Here is a 27,466-nt window from a genome sequence, read left to right on the forward strand (position 1 = left end):
TCAAGGTAGTAAAACTACCACCTTTCCATATATTTCAATAATGTATATACTTGATTTAAAGCTTATTGTTTTGTTTATTTTTGCTCACTTCTCATATTCACAAAGTATCTTGTTCATATGAAGTTAAACAAAAAATATGGGCTCAGTAAATGGTTTTCACCAAAAGAAAAACATAAAGTTCATCTTTTTCTAGGACAAAATGCCTTCCTAAAATCTAACATAGAGATGGTTGCAGTTTTTTGCCTAAGAAGAAAAGAATCGACATTTTACTAGTAAAAAGCTTTTTCTTTCAAAACAAAAACGTTTTCATCATGTCCCTCTCTCATTTCCTTTCTAAAAAAACCAAAAGGAACCTTTTTTATGCTTCAAAAGGTAGAGCAAAAAGCAAGTTCCTTTGGAGGGGCAGAGAAATCATGTGAATAAAAAGGGAGATTCTTTATGTATAAAAAAGGCAGAGTCTTTAAAAAGACAAAGACAATCAAAAAGCAACGCAACAAGCATTCACTTTCATCCAACCACATAGAACAGGAATGGGACAAATAGGGTTAAAATAGCAAACATTCATCTTACATTCGAGTTCTAGAAACTCAAGGAACAAAAAAATACCAACAGAGCAAGCATTCATTTTTCATCCAATAACATAGAATAGGAGTGGATTAGGAACAACACATAGCACTCTCAAGTTTGAGTTCCAGAAACTCAGGAAACCAAAGAAGCCCAGTACAACAAGTATTTAACCCTAAAACACCGAATATGGTTATAAGAGTTCTCAGAACTCGTGATAACCCCAGGGAAAAATAGCCAAATCAGAGAAAAGAGGGTAGAGAGAGAGAGAAGACCAAAAACCACCAAACTTACCTTGCATGTCGAAGTTAGGACTAGATCGGACCTCATCATGTCCTCAAATGTTCTCATCGGAGGTGGAAAAGGGGCGGTCGCCACCGTCGATGGAACCCGTTCGACAAAGCCTCTTAAAGCTCGAAATGAGACGAGAAGCCATGGGGCTTGGTTCAGAGAGCCCACGGAAGAGTGAATGAGAGTAAAAATGGTGAGGAAAGAAGCCGAAATCTATGGAGCCGGCGAGAGCTTACTGATCGCGATACATGGGAAGTGAGAAAAGAAGAGAAACCAAAGGGATGCGTTGATGTGTCTGTAAGTATGAGAAGGAACATGTGTGTATGGTTAAGTTTAGGAAGATCATTTTTATTTCTTGCTTTGGGCTTTACACTTGGCCGAATTCTTTGCCTCACAAAAGGCCCAACTCAATTTTATTTTCCATTTGGTATTAACTTTGTAATTAGTTTGTTATTCTCATTTTTCATATATGACAATTTAACTAATTAAACCACTAACTCTAAGGTTAGACTCAACATGATTACGTACTGGTTTAATCTATTTCTGTTATGTTGTTATAAATTAATTTCTTAGACTATTTTACTTTCTTTTTATTAATCTAAGTTATTTTCTTATGTTAACCTAGTTTGATTAGTTACATGTTCTAAACTAATATTTGTCCCCCATTTTATTCTTATTCTTATTTTAGTTTTTTTTTTTGTTAAATCTAGATTTGTCCGTTACATATACTCTTTTCGTTAATCTTATGTTTTGATCTAAATATTTCATTTTTTTTTCTAACGAAGTATAGTCTAGAGATGATTTCCATGTTCAAGTCAATTTACATGTAATTTTACATATTTTTTGCAACTTTAGGTAATATTTATCAATTCTCTATTATAGATGGATAAACTTTTCATAAGCGAATCAATTTGGATAGATGAAAACGCCATTCAAATTCGCGAACCAAGTTAATTCTAAACGGCGTGAAAACGTTAGTAGCGTTCAATAATAAACTCGGAATACCCTTTATTAAATTCCGTTATTCTATTTATCGTATATGTGATATACGTAAAATAAGATAGGATTTTAATTCGATAAATACGAATACGTGTATGGTATACACTTATTTCCAAATAAAAAAATAATCAAGTCAAGATGTTATCCCGAACGCACAAAGTCAATCAAATTAGCCAAAATGATGCGAAAATGTCTCTTGAACTAAATAATACATTTAAAATACTCCTGATTATAATCCATGTTTTATTTATCGTATATGTGATATGCGTAAAATAAAACGGGATTTTAATTTGATAAATATAATTACGTATATGTTATATACATGATTTCAAACTAAAACAAATCTAAATCCCAATAACCCCAAAACACGAGTATCCAGTTTACATCAAATACTTAAAGCGAAACAAATAGTGGACACCTAATATCATTATAGTACCGATACATCGGGCGGGGTAGGATGAGATCACGTCTCATCCCTACACGTAATCGGAAAAACAAACTCTGATCTCTGCGACGACTATCATTATCAAAACCCAAACTATATAAAGTCGATCCAAATAAATAGGGTGTCCAATCACGCCCGCACACGTGTTTTAAAGTGTTGATTGGTGGCGACACGAAACCTCCAAACATGAAAAGGCAGATCGAGCCAGCCACGCACCCTGACCTACGAAAACCGAAAGTTAGGATGCGATACATGTCTTTCTAGAGATTTTTTTTGTTCCATAATACATGGCATTTTAATTCAATCCATGCACATTAATTGATTTTTTTTTTGCCAAATATACCCCATTTAAGTTGCCTTTTTACTTTAGGAATAGATAAAAAATAATTAAGCTTTTATGAGGAGTTAGAGATTGAAGAACTAATTCTGGAAATTAAGACTTTGTTTAGACTAATTAGATGCTAAATGATGATTTCTAAGAACCTAATGATTGATAAAATGACCGATTTTGGCAAGGAATTCAATAGGCAAATTTGTTTGTTCTGTGCTTAATTGATTTTTGAGTGGGGCTTGGAATGAAGGATTTGAGCTCAATTTATAGTTTTTTGAGCAACAAATTCCATGTTAGTGGCCCTTAAATTTCTCATCCATGGTCCCATTACCTTCCCATAAGTTAAAAAAAGAACATGGGTGAGTTAGGAGATGTAAAAATGGAGTTAAGGCCATGAAATACGTTCCTAAAATGCGTAGACAAGTTCAAACCCGTTTTTCTGCACTAGTGCTCTTTGAAAAATTCTACCGGCTTCGTTATAGCTCCGTTTTTTACATTCCGGAAAGTTAACATCCCGAACTTTCTTAAAAAAATACTGGTTGTCCGATATTTTACTGTTTTGGGGTCCATTTTTATCGTCGAAGTTGCTGGACGGGTTGCTGAACAAATGGTGCAAATTTACCTCTGATTTTTATTATTTCTTTTTATAATAATCTTTTGATATTATTTTCTATTTTTTATCACATTTTTATTTTGTTGAGAGATAAATTTAATTAAATAAAAATAACTATAGAGTAAAATTATAACCTATGCTAAAAATTAAATTACCCCCCAACACTATTCTATCTAGTTATTTTAATAATTCTCTTATATAGATTGTATTTTACTAGAATTTACTAACAATTCTTTGTTTTTTTTTCAGAGTTTGCAAAAGCTAATATTGGTACTGATGGTGCGTGTTCGTCTGCTTTAAGTAGTAACAAAAATATTTAAACTTTAAATTTTGTTGTTTTGTTTTTTTTATCTTGTATTTATTCATTATGTTCTAATAATGTTTTATTGCTTTATTTGATTTGTATTAGATTCTGATTTATTTTAGTATTTCATTACTTTGTTGAAGTTTAATAAACTTCGTATTAATACATTTCTTATAAATTTTTCAGGTCCAAGTCGAGTCAACTAGGGCGGGTCAATCAGTGGTCTTTTTTGAGATTGGAAATGCAGGAAAATGTTTTTTTGTTGTAAATTTTCGTTAATATCATACTCTTGAATGTTAAATTTTGTGGATGAAAATGTCCAATGGTGCTATATGGGTTGCATATTATTTTTTATGGATGATAATGTCAACATCCATATGTAGTTAACAGGTGCTAAATATTAACTTTTGTAGATAAAAATATCCATTAAGTATAGGAACTAGAAGTATTTAGTTCAGTGACATTGAACTTTGGATATGGATCACTTATTTTGGTTGATGAGTGAATTTTGTTGAATGAAAACTTTAGTAATTAATTTCACTTGATTACATGATTTTTATGTTTTTTTTGTGGGTTGGTCACTTCAGTAGCTTTTAATTTTTTATAAAAATATACAAGAGAGTTTTCGGTTATTCGATCGGTAATTGAACCGAACCAAAAAATTTCAGTTATTACTCTTATTTGGTTCGATTCGGTTATCAAAACAAGTGATAATTCGGTTTGGTTAACCGATAGTTTGGTTCGGTTAGTGACTGAACCGAACCGATGCTCACCTTCACCATTCTCTTCTAATCTTTTCAATTCCTCTTCTAATTATAAAATTCGTCTTTGTAATTTTATTTTTTTCGTTATTCCTAGTGTCTAATGTGTTCTATGCTGTTTTCAATTGTTTATCTTGTAATTATATTATTTATAATGCTCTTCTACAACTTATAACGTGTTGATTATTATAAATTAATGGGTTTTCAACTATAATTCTAAGACTTCAACTGGTATATCCATTTTATCTTAATAAATGAATTAGTTTGTAATATATTCTATTCAAAGTATTAAATAATATAAACATTGAAAATCAGAATTATAAAATTAATTAGACAATAAATCATTTATACTTTTTTTATTAAAAATATATACCTAAATAGGTCATTATTTCTTAAATGATATATTCTATGTCTAAATTGATAAAATTCTAATAATAATATTAATTTTTCTATTATTGCTTAAGGCTACTTATAAGATTATCTATTTTCCTATTCATTCGACGTTAATGGGACATATTAATTTTAATTAAAATTCTTATGGCTATGATTTTTTTTTTGAAATGACGACTATGAAATTTTTTAATTTTTTAATTTATTTTATATTAAAATTCTTAATACTATATATTAATTTATTTTTACGATTCTTCTGATACCAATTGTTTGACGTATAAATTTCTCGATGGAGGGTATTGTCGGGAGTAAAAATATAATTCCAACCATATGAGTTGGAGTTGCCCCAAGTGGCATTGGTTTGGATAAGATCAACAACCCCTAAATGGCAAATCCAAAAAATTTCTCATGTGTATTTATATTTTACTTTGGAATTGGGCACGTTTGTTTAATTAAATTTTTAGTATATAAAAAACCCCCCTTTAAAAAAGTAATCTAATCCAACGGTCCCAAAGACATCGTTCTTTCGGCTTCTCACATCTTGTTCTCACCCAACCTCAAATCTAACTTTCTCCTGCCACGTATCCACCATTGGATTTCCATTTCCATTTGTCGAAATCTACGGTCAACCTACGTTTCACATGCCTGTCACTATATCTCCCTCACAGCACCATTACGATTATCCATTTGGTCCTACCTTACAAATCCAACGGCAAAAACTCCTACTGTCACAGACTTTCGATCAGCTGTAGCTTTGTTTTTCACAGTTCTTCGGACGTTTGTAGTAGTTCCACGTGTTATATTCTAATCAATTTACACCCGTCCGATGATGATTAACTAGAAATATGGACCCCACCTTCCCCAAATTCAATCCCCTTCGCTTATCATTTTACCTAGCGTGAGTGAGAGCACAAAGAGGAAAAACAAGAAAAACACTGACAAAGAGGGAAATTATCATTCTCTTTTTTCTTTCTTTCTCCATCTCAGTCACTTCACCTTTGTTCTTTCGATTAACCGGAACCCTAGCTCGATCCACCGATAAATTCAAGGTTCCGGTGAGTATATAGAGTTCAATGTGACGAGATGTTCTTTTTGTGTTGTTCTTGGAGTTTTGGTGTTACTTAGGTTTTTGTGGTTTCTTCAAATTAAACAGTGACCAAATTTGAGTGAGGAAAGGCTAATTTGTGCTTTTTTTTTTGATGTTTTGGTTGTTGTTTAGCCGTAGATGAGTGTACGATTGCGGAAGAGTTGAGGATCAACCGGGCTGGATTTCGTCACCGGATGGAGGGAGGTAGCGTCTCTAGACTTACTTATTCTGGTACTGTTCATTTCCTACTTCCCCCCTACAGGTTAGGCTTTTTGTTTTCGTTTTTTTTTTTGATGAGGGTGCAAGTGAAAAATAGCTCGTTGTAGTGGTTTTTGCTTGGGCATAGTGAGTTTAAGTTGAAAAGCCTATAACTTTTTTTTTTTATCCAAGTGAAAAATAGATTGCTAAGTGGTTTTTGCTCCGTCATGGTGAGTTTAAGTTAAAAAGCCTTCAACTTTTTTTTTGATCCAGTTTAGAAGACAATTTCAATTAGCATTAAGTTGAAGGACGTGACTTGAATTAGGGCTGTTATGGAACCTGGTTCGTTCCTAGGGGTGTAGACTAATTTTGTAAGTTTACAGCGAAAAGTAGCAGTTTTTAAGTTACTTATCGTTAGGATAAGTTTGCTTTTCCTTGATTTCTCAGAAAAGTTGCACCAGCTATGTTCACGTGAAATTTAAGTGTTTAACATATGTATGAATTGTACTATGTCCACAGTTCTGCTATTTTAGCAATTAATACCTTTTAGGGACATTGAATTAATTTGTGAATGTGACTGTACAAACTTTTCTCTGACTAGAAAATTTATTAAGGGTTTTCCGAGCACTGAACATGTTTTTAGTTAAAGTAATAAAGTATGTCACTTCCCTCTAGTTTACGAGCCCTTTGTTATTGACTGTTACTCATCTAAAATTGATTTAGCCATCATTCTGCTACTTTCAGGCTCTGCCCTTTGTTCAATTGAAACCATTAGATTTTATTGTTCCTAATAGAGGTTAAATATCTCTTTTTGCGAACTTCTTTGTCATAATACTATAGTAGCATGCTATCATCCCTCTAAAGCATACTTTTGCTGATAAGATGTTATCTCTAGAAGTTAAGCTTTATTGTTTCCATGAATTTTTCTCAATGCAAATCCAAACTCTATATTTCACACATAAATCTCCCTTTTAAAAGTAAGACTTTTCTTTTCCTTCTTTGAACATTAAGATATAAGGTAAAAAAAGAGAAACTTGCTCGTGACTTATTTTGGTTTCACTTGTCATTTCCTGGAATTATATTTGGGGAACCCAATTTTACTGACATGGATAAGGAATAGAACCTTTTGGACCCTCTTGTATACCATCTAAGCTGTTTATATGGTTGTCTCATTATACATGTACCCCCTAAATCCTTCAATATACTTGGTTTTGGGAATTTTTTTTGGCGCTCTTTATGGCTTATCATTACAGAATGCCTCGATTTTCTAGTCCTTTCCCTGACGAACTTTAGCTATGAACCTTGACTTTCCTTGGTTAAAAGGTAATTGCTGAACAAAATCCAGAAGCGTACATTGATGGAGTAAATGACATAGGCTAGGCTTAAAAAGAAACTTTGCATACATTTTGCATTTCTCTTTCAGCCTATTATTAAATTCATATGATTGTTAACTATATATTACTTCAGTAAGATTATATTTTGCACAGATTATGCTTCTTGTGTTCTCTCTTCCTTGTTGCTTCTCTTTATCTCTCCGTCTCTCTCACCATTTTATGTTGTAGGGATATACCCATGGATTATGATGACAATGATTTTCAAAGCCAAAATCTTCAATTAGCTGGTGAAAGTAGCAATAAGTTTCCACCTGTTCTACGGCCATATGCTCTTCCAAAGTTTGATTTTGATGACAATCTTCATGGATCTTTAAGGTTTGATAGTTTGGTTGAAACTGAGGTTTTTCTTGGCATTGAAAGTAACGAAGATAGCCAGTGGATCGAAGATTTCTCCCGAGGTAGTGGTGGGATACAGTTCAGTTCGAGTGCTGCAGAGTCTTGCTCTATTCCACTGCGCAACAATGTCTGGTCTGAGGCTACTTCCTCAGAATCTGTTGAAATGTTATTAAAATCTGTTGGCCAGGAAGAACTTATTCTTGCACAAACGCATACTAAGGAGTCAGATGCCTGTGATGAACTGGGTTGCATAATAAAGCAAATGGAGCCCAACTTGAAACAAATTAGTAATATAGCAACTAGAGTGGAAGATTTTAGAGATTTACATCCTGCATTGCTGCCAGTTCAATTTCCAGGGAAAGCTGGATTAGATGATAATGGTGTTGGGCAGCAGTCTCAGATTGAGGATATTTCACAGTCTGGAGGTGATACACCTGTTGATCAAGGTTTAGGTGACCTAACTGCTATTCGTGTAGAGGTCAGATTACCCATTTCTGGAAGGGGTCCTTTTATTGATAAATGCGATAGCATTAATGAAATGAAAGTAGATAATGCTGTAAATGAATCTTTAGACAACAGGATACATGAAAGTTCTGCTTCAGGGACAGATGTTGATAATGTAGTTGCTGCTGTGCAGAACATCATTCAAGGTGTTGATGGAATGGACAATAAAGATGCCTCAGATAATGTAATAGAGACTGCTGATAAAGAGGTAGACATTTCAGGAACATATAAATGTCAGCATCATGAGAAAGGAGATGTCAGTGAGGGGGTTCAAATGCATGTTCATGTTCCGAATGCAGAGATCTTTGGAAGTGGTCCTCATTTGGACAACCCTCTCTCTCTATTCTCAATGGAATCTATTGAAGAAAAAAGTGCAATTGAATCTAACTTGTGCAGTATGGGGGAACCAGATGTAATCCCAAAGGAGGACTCTGGCATAGAGATGTGCCATCAGTCCTCAGTAGATACACATGAGGCATCTTTGGTGGTTAGTAGAGTTGATTCTGCTGATAATAGGCATGAAGTTCAAATGCATGTTCATGTTCCGAATGCAGAGATCCTTGGAAGTGGTCCTTCTCATTTGGACAACTCTCTCTCTCTATCCTCAATGGAATCTATTGAAGAAAAAAGTGCAATTGAATCTAACTTTTGCAGTATGGGGGAACCAGATGTAATTCCGAAGGAGGACTCTCGCATAGAGATGTGTCATCAGTCCTCAGTAGAAACACATGAGGCTTCTTTGGTGGTTAGTAGAGTTGATTCTGCTGATAACAGGCATGAAGTTCAAATGCATGTTCATGTTCCTAATGCAGAGATCTTTGGAAGTGGTCCTTCTCATTTGGACAACCCTCTCTCTCTATCCCCAATGGATTCTATTGAAGAAAAAAGTGCAATTGAATCTAAAATTTGCAGTATGGGGGAACCAGATGTAATTCCGAAGGAGGACACTGGCATAGAGATGTGTCATCAGTCCTCAGTAGATACACAAGAGACATCTTTGGTGGTTAGTAGAGTTGATTCTGCTGATAATAGGCATGGAGTTGAGGATTTTAATGGGTCCCATTTGGACAAGGACATAGTGACTAAGACTGTACCATCTCCATTGCCTATAGAAGATAATAAAGGTTCTGAGGATAAAGTCGATGAGAAGTTCATCAGCTTTGGAGCTGTTAATTGTTCCTCATCTGAATTATGTGGAGAGACTAATACTGAGGGCCATGTTGCATCATCCATGATGGCTGAGAACATTCAAACGTGTGTAAAAGATGTATCTGGACCGCTTGATGTAACAGATGTTGATAAACATGTTTCTGATGAGCAAAAAAAGAGTATAGAGTTGCCTTCTATTGATAGTGATATTGATGGAATCAACTATGAAAGTGTTCGTACCTCTTCTTTTGCTGAAGGTAGCAGAGGAGAGCTGGTAGTTTCAAAATCTGAATCAGATTCTACTGATGGAGATGAATCAGGTAAATAATCAATTTTTCAACAAATCTTAATCATTAAGCTTGCAGAATCCAGTTATTTTGAAGCTAATTCCTTGTTTTACCTTTACAGCTCCATATATTATCTTCAAGATAGCTAATTTTGTACCCTGTGATGCAGCAAATGGTGTTTCAATGCCTTCTGAGAATGATAGTAACAAAGGTACTGTTTGTGAGCACAAGGTTGAAGCGTCACCTTTGACTACAGTATTTACTTGTTCAGATACAGAGAAAAAGGTTGCTGCTAAGAGTTCTGCAGAAGCCAGCATAATTGATCATAAAACTACTCCCGAAGTGACAACTGGAGCAGATTCTGTTTCTGATTTTAGGAAAGGTTCTGCTGTTGTTGCTGAACAGATGGTGGGCAAGTCAGCTGATCAGTTAGCATTAGATGCCTGTGATGCAGAGAATCAAATTGAATCTCATTCAGTAGTAACTGAGAAAGTCAGCGAGGAATGCATCAAAGATAAAGATGTGACCCTACCTATGCGGGATTCAACTGCAGGCAAGCGAGAAAGTATTGAAGAACAAAGTAAAGGGAAAAGAAATGATGAAAATGAAAAGGAACATGTAAATGTTTCAGGTGAGATACTGTATTTTGTATAACAAGTACATGGGACTTCAGAATTTCTATAATTTTATAATTTTCGGCATGGTTTACACTACTTTGTAACATATCAGGAATGCTTTGCCAGTTTTAGTTGTCTAGCATTCTGTCCCAACCTGCATTTTGATTTTCGACATGCCGTTAATCTCTCTCTCCCTCTCTCTCTTCATGCGTGCTTAGGTGTGCATTTGTAGAGTTGATCAATTTGTGTTTTTGAATATCTGGAGTTGATCAGTTCTCTCTTTTGGAACAGTCTATAGTTTTTTTTTTTTTTTTTTTTTTTTTGTGAGAAACATTTTGTCATTTCATATACTGAGAACTTGGTATACCGTGCATATATTTATCCTAATATACAGATCCAGCTGTTGATGTTGAGATGTCTGGACCTGTGCCTTCAACCATGATGGAATCGTTACATGATACTGGTCGTAAGGTTCAGGAGGAAGTTGTCATGGCTTCTGAAGATCTAAGAGTTGAGCAGATTGCTGTTCCAAGTACTAATGGTAGGTCTTGTCATATGATTTCTAATATGAGTTATTGCTGCTACCATTACAATTTGTCTGTTTTAGTTTCTGCAAAAATCCTGGAGGCTTTGATTTGTTTTGCGCTCTCTGAATCCCAAGCTATGCTTTGTGCAGTGGAACTGGAAGGTACTGCTGTTCTTGACAAGCCAGCTAGTGATTCCCCTACGATCATTAGAAGTCAGTCTTCTTATGATGAAAGGAATAACGAGGGAATTAAAGCATTATCGAATCAGAGCTGTTTAGTTTCTGTAGACAAAGTGCAGTCAGCTTCACCGCATCTGCATAAAACTGATCCGTCTAAGGATGATGGCAGTTTCAGTTTTGAGGTCACCCCAATGGCGGATATGCCTCGAAAAAATTCCAGGAAAAGGCATGCCTCCTCAAGTGTAGAAGCTAGCATAGCATCGGCGGTAAATTATTTTTCCAACTTCCTTTTGACCTAATGTTTTGTACTTGAAGAGTACTGATTCCATAATATGTTCTCTGTTCAAGGGATGTCTACTGTTAAATAGAAATTTTGAATATGATTACTGCATTAATTGGTTTTTACCTCTTTTTGAAGATTGTGGATGCATCTACTCCAAGTGGATTAGGCCAATTAGACCCTAAGGTTGCTCTAGATCTTTCTCATGGAAGTCCAAAGGTTTCTGATGTAGCTGTTGTGCTTAGTGGCTCTAAAGGTAATACTGAGCGTAAAACAAGACGAGCATCAGGTAAAGCAACAGCAAAGGACACTGCTAAAAAGAGGAACTCTGCTAGTACAGCTTCTGGTAAATTAGATAGAGGGGACAAAATGACGGGTGTTTCCCCGAGTTCATCTGGTGTTTCTCAACTTGTGCAATCCAATGAGGTTCAACGCATTGGGAATTTGGATTCAAATAGTCTGAAACCTTTTGTGCTTGCAACATCAACTGCTGGTCTGCCGGACTTGAATTCTTCAGTTTCTCCAGCTGCAGTATTTCATCAACCTTTCTCAGATTTACAACAAGTGCAACTGCGTGCCCAGATTTTTGTTTATGGAGCTTTGATGTGGGTTCTATTCTCTAAAGTTCTTTCATATTGTTGTTTTCAATGCATGAGAAGATTGATTTGCATATTCCTCGTCTTTTGGTGGTGTGTGGTACCAATCACCCCACCCCACAAAATATTTCAAAGAAAGAAAGTAAACTACATGTTCAATGTTGGGTGACGTTTCAGTTTGTAGGATTGTTGTATAGTTGCTCACTGAAAAAGACATCTGATTTAATATTCAATTATTCATGATCGTGTATTTAATTTGATTTGAATTTTCTGCAGTCAAGGAACAGCGCCGGATGAAGCATATATGATATCTGCATTTGGAGGACCAGGTAAACAGTCCTTTTCACTCTTATCTCTCTTCCTGTTCTTGGGTGAAAAGATAGAAATGTAGTTGTAACATTCTTCCATTATTGGTGGCCTGTAGATGGTGGTAGAAACATTTGGGAGAATTCTTGGCGCTCATGTATAGAAAGGCTTCATGGTCATAAATCTCATCTCCTTACCCCTGAGACCCCTCTTCAATCTCGCGCAGGTATCCCACTGTTAAATCTGTTAAATTTTTGTTTGAGTTGGCTTGTCTCTAAGCATTTGATGATTGGGATTCGCAGGTGCTAGAGCTCCTGAGCAATCTATTAAACATGGTCCACTTCAGAGTAAAGTAGTCCCCTCACCTATTGGACGAGGAAGTAGCAAGGGTAGTCCTACAATCGCGAGCCCTATTGTGCCCTTCTCTTCACCACTTTGGACTATACCTACTCCTGGGGATACTTTGCAACCAAGTAGCATGCCCAGGGGTCCAGTTATGGATTATCAACGGGCACTTTCTCCTTTGCATCCTCATCAAACTCCAGGTATCAGGAATTTTGTCGGGCATAGCTCCTCTTGGCTTTCTCAGGCTCCCTATGGCACTCCTTGGGTGGCTTCTCCTCAGAATTCTACACTTGATACAAGTGGTCGTTTTTCTGTGCAATTTCCTGTAACAGAAGCTCTCCAATCGACACCTGTTAAAGAAACATCTGTACATCATTCCTCTGCTATGAAGCCTGTTTGTCCTCCAGCTCAGAATACAGCTTCTACTAGTGTTTTTGCTGGAACTTCCTCTATGCTTAATGCAAAAATGGCAACAGCATCAGGAAGTCAACCTTCTATCGGTCCAAAGCCTAGAAAGAGAAAAAAGAACTCAATTTCTGATAATACTGCACAGAATGTCTTGTTATCGCAACCTCAAACAGAATCTGTTATTGCTTCTGTTGTTGCAAGTTCTCTTTCTACTCCTGTTGCTTTTGTTTCTAAAGGACCAGCTGAAAAACTCATTACATCTACAACTCCTATTCCTGCTGATTTGTGGAAAGCGGACCAGACTTCAGAACAGAAGGCTATATTATCAGAGGAGACCCTTGGTAAGGTTGAGGATGCTAAGATTCAAGCAGAAGATGCGGCAGCTTCTGCAGCTTCTGCTGTTAGTCATAGCCAACAAGTATGGGATCGGTTGGAAAAGCAAAAAAATGCTGGGTTGTTACCAGATGTAGAAACCAAATTGGCTTCTGCAGCTGTTGCCATAGCTGCTGCGGCTGCTGTTGCTAAGGCTGCCGCCGCTGCTGCGAAGGTTGCATCAAATGCAGCATTGCAAGCTAAATTAATGGCTGAAGAAGCAGTTGCTTCTGGTAATCATACCAACTTTAGTCAAATGAATGTCATGTCTTTTCATGATGGCATGAAAAATTTGGGAAAGGCGACTCCTGCATCCATCTTGAAGGGTGATGATGGAACAAGTAGTTCAAGTTCATTTCTTGTTGCTGCAAGGGAGGCTACTAAAAAGAGGGTTGAAGCAGCTTCAGCTGCGACAAAACGAGCTGAAAATATGGATGCTATTGTGAAAGCTGCTGAATTGGCTGCTGAAGCAGTGTCCCAAGCTGGGAAAATAGTGGCTATGGGTGATCCTATGCCATTGAGGGAGCTAGTAGCAGCTGGTCCAGAGGGTTACTGGAAAGCTGTAACACCTGAGATGATTTGGAGATCAAATGGCACTGATAGGGAAAACAAGAATATAAATTGTGGTAGAGAGGGTCCTAATACTTTGATGAGGCAGTTAAAAGAGGTTCCATCAGAGAAGAAAGAGAATCACATTGCTAGCCTTGGAAAGCCCCCTGCACCTAGAGAGAGGTACAGTGAGGACCAGGAAAGGTTGGTAGAAGGTTTGTCAGGATCTGGTGTAATCATGATGAAGGAAGCAAAGGTGCAAAAGGGACGCAAGGCTTCTGATTCAGCCAAAGCCGTTGGAGTGGTTCCAGAGTCCGGGAATGGATCTAGATCTTCCATTGTTCCGAATGAACCTGAGAAGGAAGAAACTTCAAAGGAGAATAACATGAAAGAGCATTCCCTTGTTGAGGTTTGACATTCTTACTTATTTGCAATTCATCTTTCTTATGCCATCGAGTATATTTAGTCTTGTCTTAAATTATGGGCGGATACTGCCGTCTAATTGAAAATGTGTGAAAAATAACCTATCTAAGTTATTGTTTTTTGTCAAATAATCTGAGTATTTTCTTTTGTTATTGCTGTTATTAAAGGTTTACAAAGATGGGAATGGATTGAAAGCAGCCTGGTACCCCGCCAAGGTGATGAGCTTCAAGGACGGGAAGGCTTTTGTGGAGTACACTGAGCTTGCATTGGGTGAAGGTATGCTATTCTTTTCTTTGACATAAATATGTCCTTTATGAATAATTGGAATGCTGACTCTGATTAATGCAGAAAACTTTGAGAATTCTTTTGAGTCTCGCAAACTCATTTTGTTCTTGCTTCGCATAAGGGATACATGTCTTTGATCGATGAATTATTCAGATTATATGATGTCTTGTCAATAATATATGTGGCTGTTTGTTGTAATTAAGTATTGCCAGGAAAAAATTATGATAATCAGAACTAGTTTTACCCATAGTTGTCAAATTGAGATTCGTTTCGTGAATCGAAATCCACATTTGATGAATCGTGAATCGAACGAATCATAAGATTTGGTTTCGTAATACTATAAAAAAATAAAATGTTTACCATGTTGAACTCAAAATATTATCAAATGTTGATCTAGAAATGCAATTTTAATGTCAAAAAGAAATCAAAAAGAAATCATATCAACCAAGTACTTAAAATTCAAATCGAATGCAAATGCGATCCTAATAAAACTTCACAAATCGGACTCTGTTTAATAACTTAGTGGAGATGGAGAGTTTGAGTTTCTGACTGTTTTTTTTTTTTTTTTGCCTTGTTGTCGACTTGATTATGTCTGAATGGATCTATCTAGTTTGAGTTTATAACTTGATAACTTGATAAATAACAATCGGACTAGAGGAGAGTGAGTTTAGTAGTTAGTGTTGTTGAAGTTTTTGATGAACGTTGATGAGGATCCGGCTCGAAATAGAGCTGAATCGAATCGTGAATTGTGAAGCGTAAGCTTCTGTTATAATTTAGATTCGCCCTATAAATTCAGCTCGAAACAGAGCTGAATCGAATCATATGATTAAAAACAGTGGTTTTACCTGACAAAGGTGCCAAGTCTGAAGTCCTACTTTCATGGTTGTATTATTGGTGCATGAACTTATTTCGGTGGTGCACATAAGGATGATATATTTCTCAAGCCATGGAGATGAATGATAATTACTGGGCCTAATTAATAGTTCAGTAATTGAAGATGGAGTGGCTTACAAAGTTGTATCTTGCTCTTCACGGGTTAATTACACCAATGATTTTCCAATTTCTTAAAATATAATATAATAATCATTAATTTTTTATTTCTGACAAAAAATTTCCAATAACTTGGAACTTTCTTCCATGCAATGTCCTTCTAGCCTGAATATAGTTGTGGAGTGGATGTCTGAAATTGACTGCTGGCTGACATGTCACATGGTCTAGTTTATGTGGCTGTTCAGCATGCACACTCATTAAAAAGAAGTTAATTTAAAAAAAAAATCTCTCCTATATCACTCTCTCTTTTGTCTCATTTAATAGTAACAGATGCATTGTTATTAATGCAGTTAGATGTTTGGGGTAGTATAAGAGCATGTCTAATGGGTGTGATTTGGTTGTTACCAAACTCAAATTGGTAACAACCAACCATTAGACCACATGTAACTTAATTTGGTTTGTTACTCTTCTTGGTAACAACAAAAAAATCAACCAGGATTTGCACTTGCCCACATAAAGAGACAGAAATTTAACATCACTCGGGCAACCATTAGAAATTGAACATCACCCGCACGTCTGATGCCGGCTAAAGCATCAATTTCTGCTTTATCTTTTTCTTACCCCATAAAATTCTGAAATAACAATAGCTCCTAATGGGTTGTAGCTTTTGATTATGTGGCACCCCCAAGTTGTGATCTCCCATTAGAGATGCTCTAAGTGAGGGGTGGTAACTCATATCACGGGAGGAAACTTCGCGGAGTGTTCCATTACTATTAATGGTTGGTTCCGCTATTTCAAACAAATAGGAAAAAATAGTAATAATTCTAACATTTCTGCCACTTGTCTTGGAAAAAGCAAATGAAGAGGTCTGTACTATGAACATATGTTTTGGAATCACAGTCCTTATTGGGGCGCCAACCTCAATCATGTTGATGTCATTAGACAGCATGAAGATGGGGGACATTGTGAATCTGAGGAAGGCGACGAAGACCATCTTGCAGGCATTGTAGAGTTCTTGAGTTGAAGTCTGATGGATGTTAGGTGGAGATTGGTAGACTGAGAGCTCTTGAGAAATATAATTTGAGAGGATAGACCATGCTCTTGGAGATGGATTTTTTTTTTTTTTTTTTTTGTGCTTCCATGCTGGCATAGACCCTGTGACAATGACATGGATCACATGTCAGCCAGATGGCAACTTCATCAACCACCTTCACTAGATGTTGGCCAAAAGGACATTGCATGAAGAAAATTAAAGTTGTCGGAGTTCATTTGTTACCAATATTATGTTTCAAAACATTTGGTGACTCTAGGTGGAACTAACATTGCTCCATTTAGTTTGGTTTGCTTATGCATCAGATGTGCATGATCCTTGAGCATTTGGGATTTTTTTTTGAATTGAGAGTATATAGGTGCATGGATCTATTTCAAGTTGTTCTTGTTATTTTGATACTGGCATGTCCTAAATTTGCAACTGCTATTTTTGTATAGTACTTACTTAGTCAAGTAGTTTTGTAGGATGTAAAGAATAAAGTACTACAGATGCTGGTATCTAATGTATGCATTATTATATTCTTCCCATGCCTTTATACGTATGACTTTTTTGTCAACAGGCTCAGAAAAGCTGAAGGAGTGGGTGCCCCATGAAGGTAATGGAGGTGAAGCGCCCAAAATACGCGTTGCCCGCCCTACTACTATCATGCAATTTGAAGGGACAAGGAAGAGGAGGAGATCTGCCATGGTGGACCATGTATGGTCCCTTGGTGATAGAGTCGACGCATGGATAGAGGATAGGTATTACATATACGTGCTATATGCATGGATACAATATTTCTTGTTACTGCTTTCAAAGTTCGATTATGAATGTGCGAAAAATGTTAAATACTTATCTAAATGCCTATCTCATTTCTTACTTCTCCATAATTACTTCTTTTTTTTTCTCTGGGTTGAATTTCCTATTTTTAATCATCTTTTTTTTCGTATGAAAATTATAATATATTGGCTAAGAAGAGAACATGGGCAATTCTTTGGAATACTGCAAAACTAATTCGAGTGTGGTTATTGGCTCATTTGACGTTTCATTGCTTATTAGTTGGTTTAAAATGTACCTGTTAAAAGAGTTGGATATTGGGGTGAGTGGAATAAACATTCTTCAAATTCTTTAGCATTTTGTTTCAGCACAAACTCGTAACTGAAGTTCTGCGAGAGTTTTCACTATGTCTTTTTGCACCATTTTTACATGTTCCAAATTTTCTTTAATTTCACAACAAAGCAGAGGAGAAATAAATATACATTTTCAAGTGCCTGGTTGCTAGGGGAAGGCAGTTTTCCTGATACTTGTCATGTCATTCTTCTATTCTTGATGCATGATGAATATGCTTGTGAACTGTTCGATTGCATGCCTGCTCTGTCGAATGTCATTGGTGGAAATTTTAATGTTGCCATAGCACACATAAGGTTAAATCGTAGTATCAGAAATGTTATGTCCGCATGTTGCCAGTTGACTGGACTTGGTAGCTATCTTTTAAGTGAGTATCTCATATCTTCAATCAAAATTAAGGCGGTTAAACTTTTTCCATGTTGAAGACCTTAGACATTTTGTTTGGTTTATTCTATCAGCTGGAGAGAAGGAGTGGTAACTGAAAAGAACAAGAAAGATGAGTCACTTCTAACTGTTGCTTTTCCAGGTATGCATGCAGTCTAGTTTATTGTAAGCCTGTGCTTTTCTGTTTAAGCTGATAGTGCTGTTTGTTCAGTAATATATCTGTCTGCTGCTTTTGTTGCAGCTCGAGGAGAAATATTAGTACTTCCAGCTTCACAGCTTCATCCTTCTCGTGTATGGAAAGATGGGGAATGGGTTGATTGGTCCAGTTCAGGAGACAAGAATACCCCTTCTCACGGGGTGCTGCTTTATTTGCTCAACTTATTTGTCGTATTTTTTTAGTTACTTTTTTTTGGTTCTTGTTTGCTTGATTTGCAACTCTTCCGTTCAGGGTGATACCCCGAAAGAGAAGAGACCAAGAGTGCGAAGCCCTGTAGCAGAGGCCAGAGGAAAGGATAAGGCTTCAAGAAGTGTAGATGCTGTTGAATCTGATAAATCAGATGATCCAACATTACTGGCGTTATCTACCGATGAAAAACTATTCAATATTGGCAAGAGCAGCAGAGATGAGCAACGGACTGATACAACGAGAATGCCACGGACTGGTTTGCAGAAGGAAGGATCTCGAGTGATCTTTGGTGTACCAAAGCCTGGAAAGAAAAGGAAATTCATGGATGTTAGCAAGCATTATGTTGGAGATCGAAGTGGTCAAATGAGTGAAGCAAATGATTCACTCAAATTCACAAAATATTTAATGCCACAAGGACCGGGCCGGTCATGGAAAAGTTCTAAATCTGAAACAAATGAAAAACGACCAGCCATATCAAAGCCCAAGACTCTTAAATCTGGAAAACCACAGAATGTTTCAGGTAGAACAATTCCTCATAAGGACAATCTATCAAATGCAGTAGTTTCTGTTGCTGACAGCAGTGCTGTTTCAAAGGATTCTGTAAACCAAACCGAAAACACTTCAGAAAAGCAGAATACGACGGCCTTTCAATCATATTCGGCTTCTGGTGGAGCACCAGAGGGTCCAGTCGTATTCTCTGCACGCGCTCCACAATCAGGTACAGTTTCCTCGAAGAGGATGCACACAACAAATGCCAAACCCGAACGGGTAAGTAAAGGAAGACTTGCTCCTGCTTCTACAAGGTTGGAAAAAATCGAAGAGAGCAAGACTTCGAATGGTAATTCTTCTGCAAGATCAACTAGTGATTCTATCGAGCCACGAAGGTCTAATCGCAGAATTCAGCCGACATCAAGAGTAAGTATTTCAATTTCAAAGCCTAGTATGTGTTAGTAAACTGATCTGACTTTGTGTTCATTACAAACAGCTTTTAGAAGGGTTACAAAGCTCCTTGATGGTCTCTAAAATTCCGTCGATTTCACATGACAAAAGCCAAAAAAGTAGGAATGCTTCGAGAGGTAAGATTTCGTTTGGCTGATCTCATAATACTTTGTGATCTCTGTTTTAAAAGTGATTGGTTTATTGTATCAGGGAATAACCAAGGTTGAAAGAAAGGTGTCTGGGTGATGGATCGATCCATTTCAAAGAAAGCTTTGATGGTTTGAGTAGTTTTTGTGTATATTTATAGTAGAGAAGGGAGATAGGGAAATTCTTGCTTCCGAGGTGTAGTTGTTAGATGTTCATATCACAAAGCAAAGTAATGATTTAATGAATTAGGTTGTATATGGAATTGTCCATGTAGTTGTTACTTTTGGGTTGAAATTTCAGGGAGCTTAATTAATCATAGAGATTGGATTTAATTTCCCTTTTGAGGTGGTTTCCATTAATAAGCAACTCTTTTTACCATCTCTATGAATGCTGAATGTTTTTATTTTGTGCGAATTTTCCTTCAAGTACCAGGGAAATCCTTAAAAAAGTATATTGTTGTTTTTGGTATGTACAAGTTGAAGGGAAAAGGAGTAGTTGGTTTCTCTTTGGAATGGTGAAATATATAGAGCAAACCATGACAGTGATTATTTGATAATCTGTAATTAAAATAAGTCAGTTGTTAATAGGAAGCGTAATTTTATTTAATTCTATTTAAAAGATCATTATCAAGTTATTTTTTTTTATCGGTAGGGTAAAAACTTTGCTTCTGAATTATGATGCTATTTATGATCTTTAAATTTCATTTTGAGTTAAAAGTAACCCTTAAGGATCAATTTGCAAATTATTAGAAGTGTTGGAAGTGACCAACCAGTAAAGAATGGTGGGGGAGTCGCTCGCAGTTCGCTCACTTGCTTGTGCAAAGAAAGACTACCAAAGATCAGAACTGTGACCTTCACACCCGCACTTTAATTTCCATAATTTTTGCCAGAAAGGTGGGACTTGCCACAATTTTAACTTTAAAAATTGTTTCAATCAGTTTCTTTCAAACGGTAAAAGTTCCTGAAAAATAAAAAATAATAGTTGATTATATATAAAAGAAAAAGTTTCTGAAATAAAAAAAAATCTAAATTTTATAGAAAGCAATAGTAACTGAATATAAAAAAACGTTGTAGAAAAAGGTAATTTTTTTTTGAATTAGTTAATTATACTATTTCATTATCAATTATATTATTAATAAAAAAATAGGTTAATTGATTAAAAATAAAAAAATAAAATAAAACACTATATGACATGTGCGATTCATTAAACCGTGGTGGTGATTATGACTAGTGATGATTTTCTATAGATGTTTTGTATAAAGAGTTGTTAAAAATTGATGAGTTCACGATTGGAAGGTATCTCATCCTCTAACCATTACTAGACTTAAGAGTAAAATTTTAACATATTGTCCATTTGGTGCTATTTTTCGAAACAACAAATATTTTATATTAAAATATTAATTTAGTGCCACAAATTGAAAATAGTATCCCGCAAAGCAATTGCAAAATAAAATACATTTAAAAATAAGATTAATATTGACGTGACAGTATGAATCTACCTTTCAAATGCTGTTATGAAATTCATGGATGGAACAAAACAAGTATGATCGAAGAAGTCAGCAACACAAGGTTTAAGAACTTGAAAATCTTCGATGGCAAGCTTAAAGTTGCACAAGTATACAAAATTTGAAATTAATTAATTTAGTCTCAACTAGAAAGAAAGAAGACACCTCGACATGTCCCATAGATAATATTGTAGACAAAATTGAACAAATTTTGAAGATGCAGATCAACTATTCCCATACATGAGATGATGACAACATTTGCATAATTGAATCGTGTAACTACCCGAACCTATTTATGAACAATTTCATTTCTTTAAAACCCATCTGTACACCCAACCGGACATTATCCAACAGAAGCCAAAGCCAAGATGACAGCAAGTAAAATTTCAAGTCAGCATCAGAATATCAACGAGCAGAGTATGGCCGTCCCACAGCTGATATAGTAAATCCGTCCAACACGAGCTGCAACTCGGCAAAATTTCAGCAGTTCGTATCTCTCTTGTAAGGGCTTCTCTTCTTCAACCTTTTACAGTTTTCTTTTTCTTCTCAACTATGACTTCTGAAGAAACTTTATTGTACTTTTTTTCTGGATTTGATACCAATTCGGTCTAACATGAGAGCTTCATCCTTGCTGCTCCCATTATTAATAAATGGTTTCTCACATATGCATGATGATGGATATTCATGGAATTCACCCCGTCCAGGTCTCATCTCGTCTGGCTCCCCCATAAATCCTCTCTGGCATGCCTTCACTTTTCTAGCGAATGTATGCCATGCCATTTTATCTTTCGCCATAAATAATGCACTAAGCCTCTTAGCGTTCGGTCGAATAGTTCTCTTATGTCCTGCATATCTCCTATGATCATGATAAAACATGTGCCCGATCAGGAAAATATCAACTTTTCACAAGTTAGAAAACCCTACTTTACCAATATCTAGTCTTATTGGAAATGACAGGTATACAAGCTCAGACTGAGTATTCAAATACAATCTATTTGACAGAAATTTGAATCCTGAATTCATTTGTTCTTTAATAATCTAATTTGACTATAGATAATATCCAATGTAAATATAACTTCTTAAAGGTTATATATAACACTGAGACATGTTAGTTTAGTTAGTGATTTCCATTGTTACAAATATTCCAAAATCGTCATGTTTACTGAATTATGAGGTAGTTCTTCAGTTCAGAATTAGCATTATTGACAGGCCAAATACTCATGTAAAGCACCAAATAAGACCAAAACATTAAAAAATTAGTACATAAGCCAAAAAGAGAACAGAATGGGTCAAAATTTCTAACCTTCGACCTGCAAGAATCTTTGCCATGTTTCCGTTATTATTGGTGATAAAGACATCACTTTCATCACAGACAATGTAATCTATTGCTGCCAGGCGAGAGGAGTATGGAAGGAAAGGTTTAAGCTCTTCATTAGCAAGCATCTCTTTTGTGTAAAAATTTGGGAACAGTTCTCTGAGTGGCCTGAGAGTCTCTTCTCCACCATATATTTCACCAGATGCAACATAGATGTACGTGTCATTAGCAAATCCAAGTGCTCGCAGCATCAATCCTACTTCATAAGGAGTAAGTGGACATTTCCCTCTAGCTCGCTCTTCCTCTGCACTTAAATCCTAAAATAGAATGAGCAAGCACAAATGTTATGTAATATGGAATAAAGCATAATTTTCAGTCTAAGCATAAATCTTATCTCTTGGTGATTTAAAAGAGAATAATATGTCTCAAACATAAGAATGCATGTTCAATCAAGAGTCAAAGTCCATCTTATGCACATGAAAATGGCAAAGTTAATCTTCTATTCATAAGGACTGGATGGCAATCTCACCGGTAATGTTTCCCATCTCTTTCTTATTTCACCGAGCTCAATTCTCTCTTTTTCACCTCCACCATAGTAACATCCAGAAAATGCAAGCATATCAGGTTCAAACCTGTAATTGATAAGAGTTAAGGACAAATGAAGAAATCCAAACATGCCTGAGAAAGTTCAACCACGCATCAGTGCTATACATCTGCTGCCCAGATGCTTAAATATGAATTTTACATATTTGACCATGCAAAATAATATGCACGAAAAACATATGGAGAAAGAACACCAGAAGAGCATTACATCATATTGGATAGTATGCAATACTTTGGTATTCAACACTGAGGACTAGTAAGAAAAGGCAAAAAAAAGTAGCACATATTCCCATTATTTGCTTTTGAACTCTCATACTTCCAGAGATGAAAACAAAAATACAGTAGATATATTTATGTTTAGTTAGGCAATCAAAATACTTCCAATGAACAATTTAATTAAATTTCTAAAACAGAAAAAGTTAAGTAGAATAAGCAAACCTCAAGTGAACTGCAATAAAACGTTTTGCCATCGTTCTCAATTTCATAACAAGACTTTGGCCGATGTTTTCTATGGGTTTTGCAAATTTTAGAGCGTGATAATTAACCCGACACCGCAACTTTTGTAGCTCCTCCTCATCAAGGTTACTTGCAAGCCTGTAGTCAAACTTTGTCAATTGAACCACCTGCAAAATCTAGAGTTTAGCGACTTGCCATAAACTGAAAACATCAACAAAGTAATTTGGACTTCTACAACATAAACAGAAAAGCAAGTAATTGCCAATAACTAAATTGCCTTACACGTCTCCTCATCAGTACAGGAAGAACTTGATCTAGGTAATACTCAGGAGGGGATTTTCTAGGAACACGCATGGTATATGGAGGTTTTTCCATTGACCGCATGATTTTATCAGGAACTCTTTTGACAATAGTCACATCTTTTGCAAGATAGGAAATGAACCAATCAGCATCAAAAATGTCGATAAACTCACTGCACAAGGAGGCAATGTAATGTTTTAATAAATAATTGAAGCCAACTTTTCTGCAAGATAGTATAATGATCATTAAAAATGAAATATTGACAAAGTCAATGCACAGCCAGGTAATATACTATTTAAACAACAATGGAGAAATTCAAAGAATACAAGAATGCAAATTGTAGAAGATATTCATAAAATGTTACTGTCAACTGATAATCTTCACTTACCTATCATCTTTCCAAAAAGAATGATGATCCAATTCTGGCATGACTAGTGTAGCATTAAGAATCCGTGCAACAATTACAGCATCAATTATCTGAGTGAAGCAAGTGTTTGTCACTGTCAGAATATATTATGTACTCATCTCTGGTGCAAATGATAAAAACCTAGCCTCATAATCTCAACAAAAATTTTACCTATCTTTTTTTTATCAAACTAACTATTCAACTCCACCAAGCATAAAAAGGGCGGCCCGGTCGCATTACGCGTCCCCGCTGAGCGAGGGTCCGGGGAGGGGTCCCACCACAAGGGTGTATTGGGGGCAAGCCTTCCCTTGCCAATTTAATTGGCAAGAGGCCGCTCCTAAGACTCGAACCCGTGACCTCAGGTCACACGGCAACAACGTTTTACCGTTGCGCCAAGGCTCGCCCTCTAACTCCACCAAGCATATTGAAAAAAAAAAAAAAAATCTAAAACTGATCCAACCAATATGTCTTCTGCCAGATATTGGGTGAGAAGCTTAATTAGCAATAGAACATTCACTTACACCAGTTCTTTGTTGGTTCAACCCTCCACTGGCTGCAATAAGTAAATAGCCATTTGATGACTTCTCGCGAATGGCAGCTGCATGAAAAAACTAAAGTGTTAAGCAGTTCAATCCATGAATATCTCCATATCTTACTCAAAGCTAAGCAGAAAAATTGAAAATCGAAAAAACCCATTTGATACAAAAAGAACATGTATAATTCTTTGACCCATAGCCCCGTGTAGGAAAGGAGATGACATATATAGAAATGTAAATGTAATATCAGAAAAAGAAAAGGATAAAACAAGCTATTCTGCCAACCATCTTTTGCACAGGGTAATATTAGAGATTGAGAGGGTGGATTTGACATGCAATGTCCTCTACACAAAATGATGATGAAAAGATGATAAACTAAATAATTATTGTAGAAGACCGGTGAAAGAGCACTACCACCATTAAACTGATTGAAGAATGGTTCCAAATTTTATAAACTAATCCACAAAGACACTTTTCATAATTTTCATCCTAAATGGTACATGCAAGGAATTACTGAAATCACGAAGGAGCTTAACCAAAATAAAAGATCCAAGTTCAGCTTTTACCCAAAATTAAATCCAAAAGAAAATTATCAAAGCAAGTGTTTGTCTCAGTAATAATGATTATGATACAAAGAATGCATCAAAAACCTACAACATAAACCGGGCTAAGTACATACATAAAGTTCGTTCAGATCAGATTCAATTCATTTTTGGAACACTATACAACCTAAGGCATATCTGAACTGCTATGTAACAAACGAAGATTGCAACCCTTTGAGGGATGCCCAGGAACTAGTTGGAAGAGCTTTACCACAACCTAGAAGAAAGCAAGGGGAATAATTTAATGATGATTGGCAATGTTTTAAATTCCAATTGTCACATCTTTTGTGTTCTTTCAACAGGCAAGTAGTTAAAATGAACTGCAGAGATATATTTGAATAAGGATTAACTTAGTCAAAGCAGCTTAGAATAAGAATTCATAACCACATATTACATGATAATTTTCAGTGATAAAGCAAAACGTCGTCATCACAAGTTGCAAGAATTTTCTGCACCATAGCAGTCACTATTTTCAAAACTAGGAAAAAATTCCACTAGCACTAACAGACTAGCGAAAGGGAATTTTTCAAGTTCCCCATTTCTTTTTAACTAAGAAGTCAACAACTAGAATCAACATTCTGGAAAACAGCATCCAAACATAGTGTAATCAGCGGCTAATGAATATATATATTGCTAAATCAAAGACTAGCTTACGAGTAAAATGACGTCCTCTTTCACTGCATCCATAGAAAAACATTGAGCTCTTCGATTGCCAAATGTCAATCGGTTCACGCCGAATCCCATCCTGAAAAAGAAAAATCAAATTAACAACAAACAGAAAATTAAAAATTCACTCAGAAACCAGAAAATTTTTTTATTCAGAAAATAAAAAGGGGATTACTAAACAAAAATAACAAAAAAATTTGACAGTTTACCAGCCGGTCCAAGCTGTTTTTTACCAATTTCTGAGAGTACCACTCAAGATCAGAAGCTACATGTCCAGTGAAAAGCGAAATCAAGCCCAAAGTGAATAGCATTAAGCCGCAAACAAGGGACCACGGGATCTTCCTGCGTTGCTGCGACATAGAGGATCTCCACCACCTCCACCACTCATTATGACTGTGATGGTGATGGAAATAGTGGTGCTTACTGCCGCCTCGTTGGGGGCTATGGTTACCATTTTGCTGCTGAAATAGCGCCAGGTTCGGCGAAATCAAGCTAAACCACCAGGTTTTAGTCACTCCCATTGTTTCCAAACCTTGCTCCTTGTTTCATCCTTTAATTACTCAAAAATGCCATCATAATCACCACAAAACGCCAAGCCAGAGAAACAGAAAATGTAGCTCTCTGCGTTTCCTCTTCCCTCTCGAATCAGAGACTGGAACGATAAAGTGAAATTCACAGCAGAAAGAGGATAAAAAAATAAGGAGAAACGAAACAGTTACAATGCTCGAATCTTGAAATTGGAAAACCCTAAAAATGGAAGGTTTAGCGTTGGATCAGTGTAGCAGAGAGAGTGTAGGTTTTGAAGAGACAAAGGGAAGGGGGAGAGTCGAACTAGAAGTGAAAACTGAAAAGTTCCTCTCTGATTATGATTTGTGAAATTGTACTGCGGAAAGATACCCCTTTGATATTTATTTATGGGTTGGGATGCTATTTCCACACCGTAATTTGCTATTTACGAGTATAACTAATTGGATTTGATACATTCGATTTTGAAGACTGGAATTATAAATTAGTGGGGACATAATTCTCTCTCAACTTCAATTAATAAAATAGGATTTGGATCCTTTACTTGAGAATTAATTTGACAGACTGTATTTAATACATTTTAATTATTTTAGGTTCTAAATTCTAATAAATACCAAACAAGAGCTAAACCGAATTTATAGGAGTATAAGCTTTTAAAAGACGTAATTCTATATCCGATCGATTACTAGGAAGGAGTTCGTCTCAATAAAGTGGCTGAATCCTGATGATCTCACGGAAGAAGTCGGGTCCTTTTTTCCACTTATGTTATTAACTATTGTTCTACTTTCTCATCTTTTGCCCGATCTTATTGATCTGAACTAGCACACAAAGGCTCTTATAAAAAAATCAAGCAGTGGCTCAAAAATGGCATCAATGAAATAGCATGAATCATCATTTGCATAAGATATCTGATTGTCAGATTCATTGACCATTGTTTGCATTTATAAGGGCATTTTCTCGTAATTAAGAATGGGTTGTTTAAGATGATC

General features: G+C 36.0%; 2 protein-coding genes across 5 annotated transcripts; one reads left to right on the top strand and one right to left on the bottom strand.

The window, feature by feature from the left end:
* Positions 1-5,595: 5,595 nt before the first annotated feature.
* On the top strand, positions 5,596-19,946 carry LOC136210508 (uncharacterized). 3 transcript variants are annotated; one of them, XM_066001782.1, is made up of 17 exons: positions 5,596-5,753; positions 5,918-6,016; positions 7,546-9,686; positions 9,775-10,284; positions 10,665-10,811; positions 10,947-11,242; positions 11,395-11,861; positions 12,129-12,181; positions 12,277-12,384; positions 12,461-14,241; positions 14,423-14,531; positions 17,141-17,321; positions 18,147-18,214; positions 18,314-18,429; positions 18,521-19,393; positions 19,464-19,554; positions 19,628-19,946. In XM_066001782.1, exons 3-17 carry the CDS (start codon positions 7,556-7,558, stop codon positions 19,642-19,644), a joined length of 6,948 nt encoding a protein of 2,315 aa, XP_065857854.1. In that variant the 5' UTR covers positions 5,596-5,753; positions 5,918-6,016; positions 7,546-7,555; the 3' UTR covers positions 19,645-19,946. The 3 variants fall into 3 exon arrangements, with proteins under 3 accessions (XP_065857854.1, XP_065857855.1, XP_065857856.1); XM_066001783.1 differs by having other exon boundaries at positions 5,918-5,989; XM_066001784.1 differs by having other exon boundaries at positions 5,597-5,753; positions 9,823-10,284.
* A 1,233-nt stretch (positions 19,947-21,179) lies between these two features.
* On the bottom strand, positions 21,180-26,849 carry LOC136210509 (O-fucosyltransferase 29). Of its 2 annotated transcripts, none has more exons than XM_066001787.1 (9): positions 26,186-26,849; positions 25,941-26,031; positions 24,670-24,746; positions 24,131-24,219; positions 23,725-23,914; positions 23,425-23,609; positions 22,913-23,015; positions 22,372-22,700; positions 21,180-21,924 (listed from the first exon to the last, which is right to left on the bottom strand). In XM_066001787.1, exons 1-9 carry the CDS (start codon positions 26,471-26,473, stop codon positions 21,639-21,641), a joined length of 1,638 nt encoding a protein of 545 aa, XP_065857859.1. In that variant the 5' UTR covers positions 26,474-26,849; the 3' UTR covers positions 21,180-21,638. The 2 variants fall into 2 exon arrangements, with proteins under 2 accessions (XP_065857859.1, XP_065857858.1); XM_066001786.1 differs by having other exon boundaries at positions 26,162-26,847.
* Between the last annotated feature and the right edge of the window lie 617 nt (positions 26,850-27,466).

This window comes from Euphorbia lathyris, chromosome 1 (assembly GCF_963576675.1).
Source record: "Euphorbia lathyris chromosome 1, ddEupLath1.1, whole genome shotgun sequence".
NCBI lineage: Eukaryota > Viridiplantae > Streptophyta > Magnoliopsida > Malpighiales > Euphorbiaceae > Euphorbia > Euphorbia lathyris.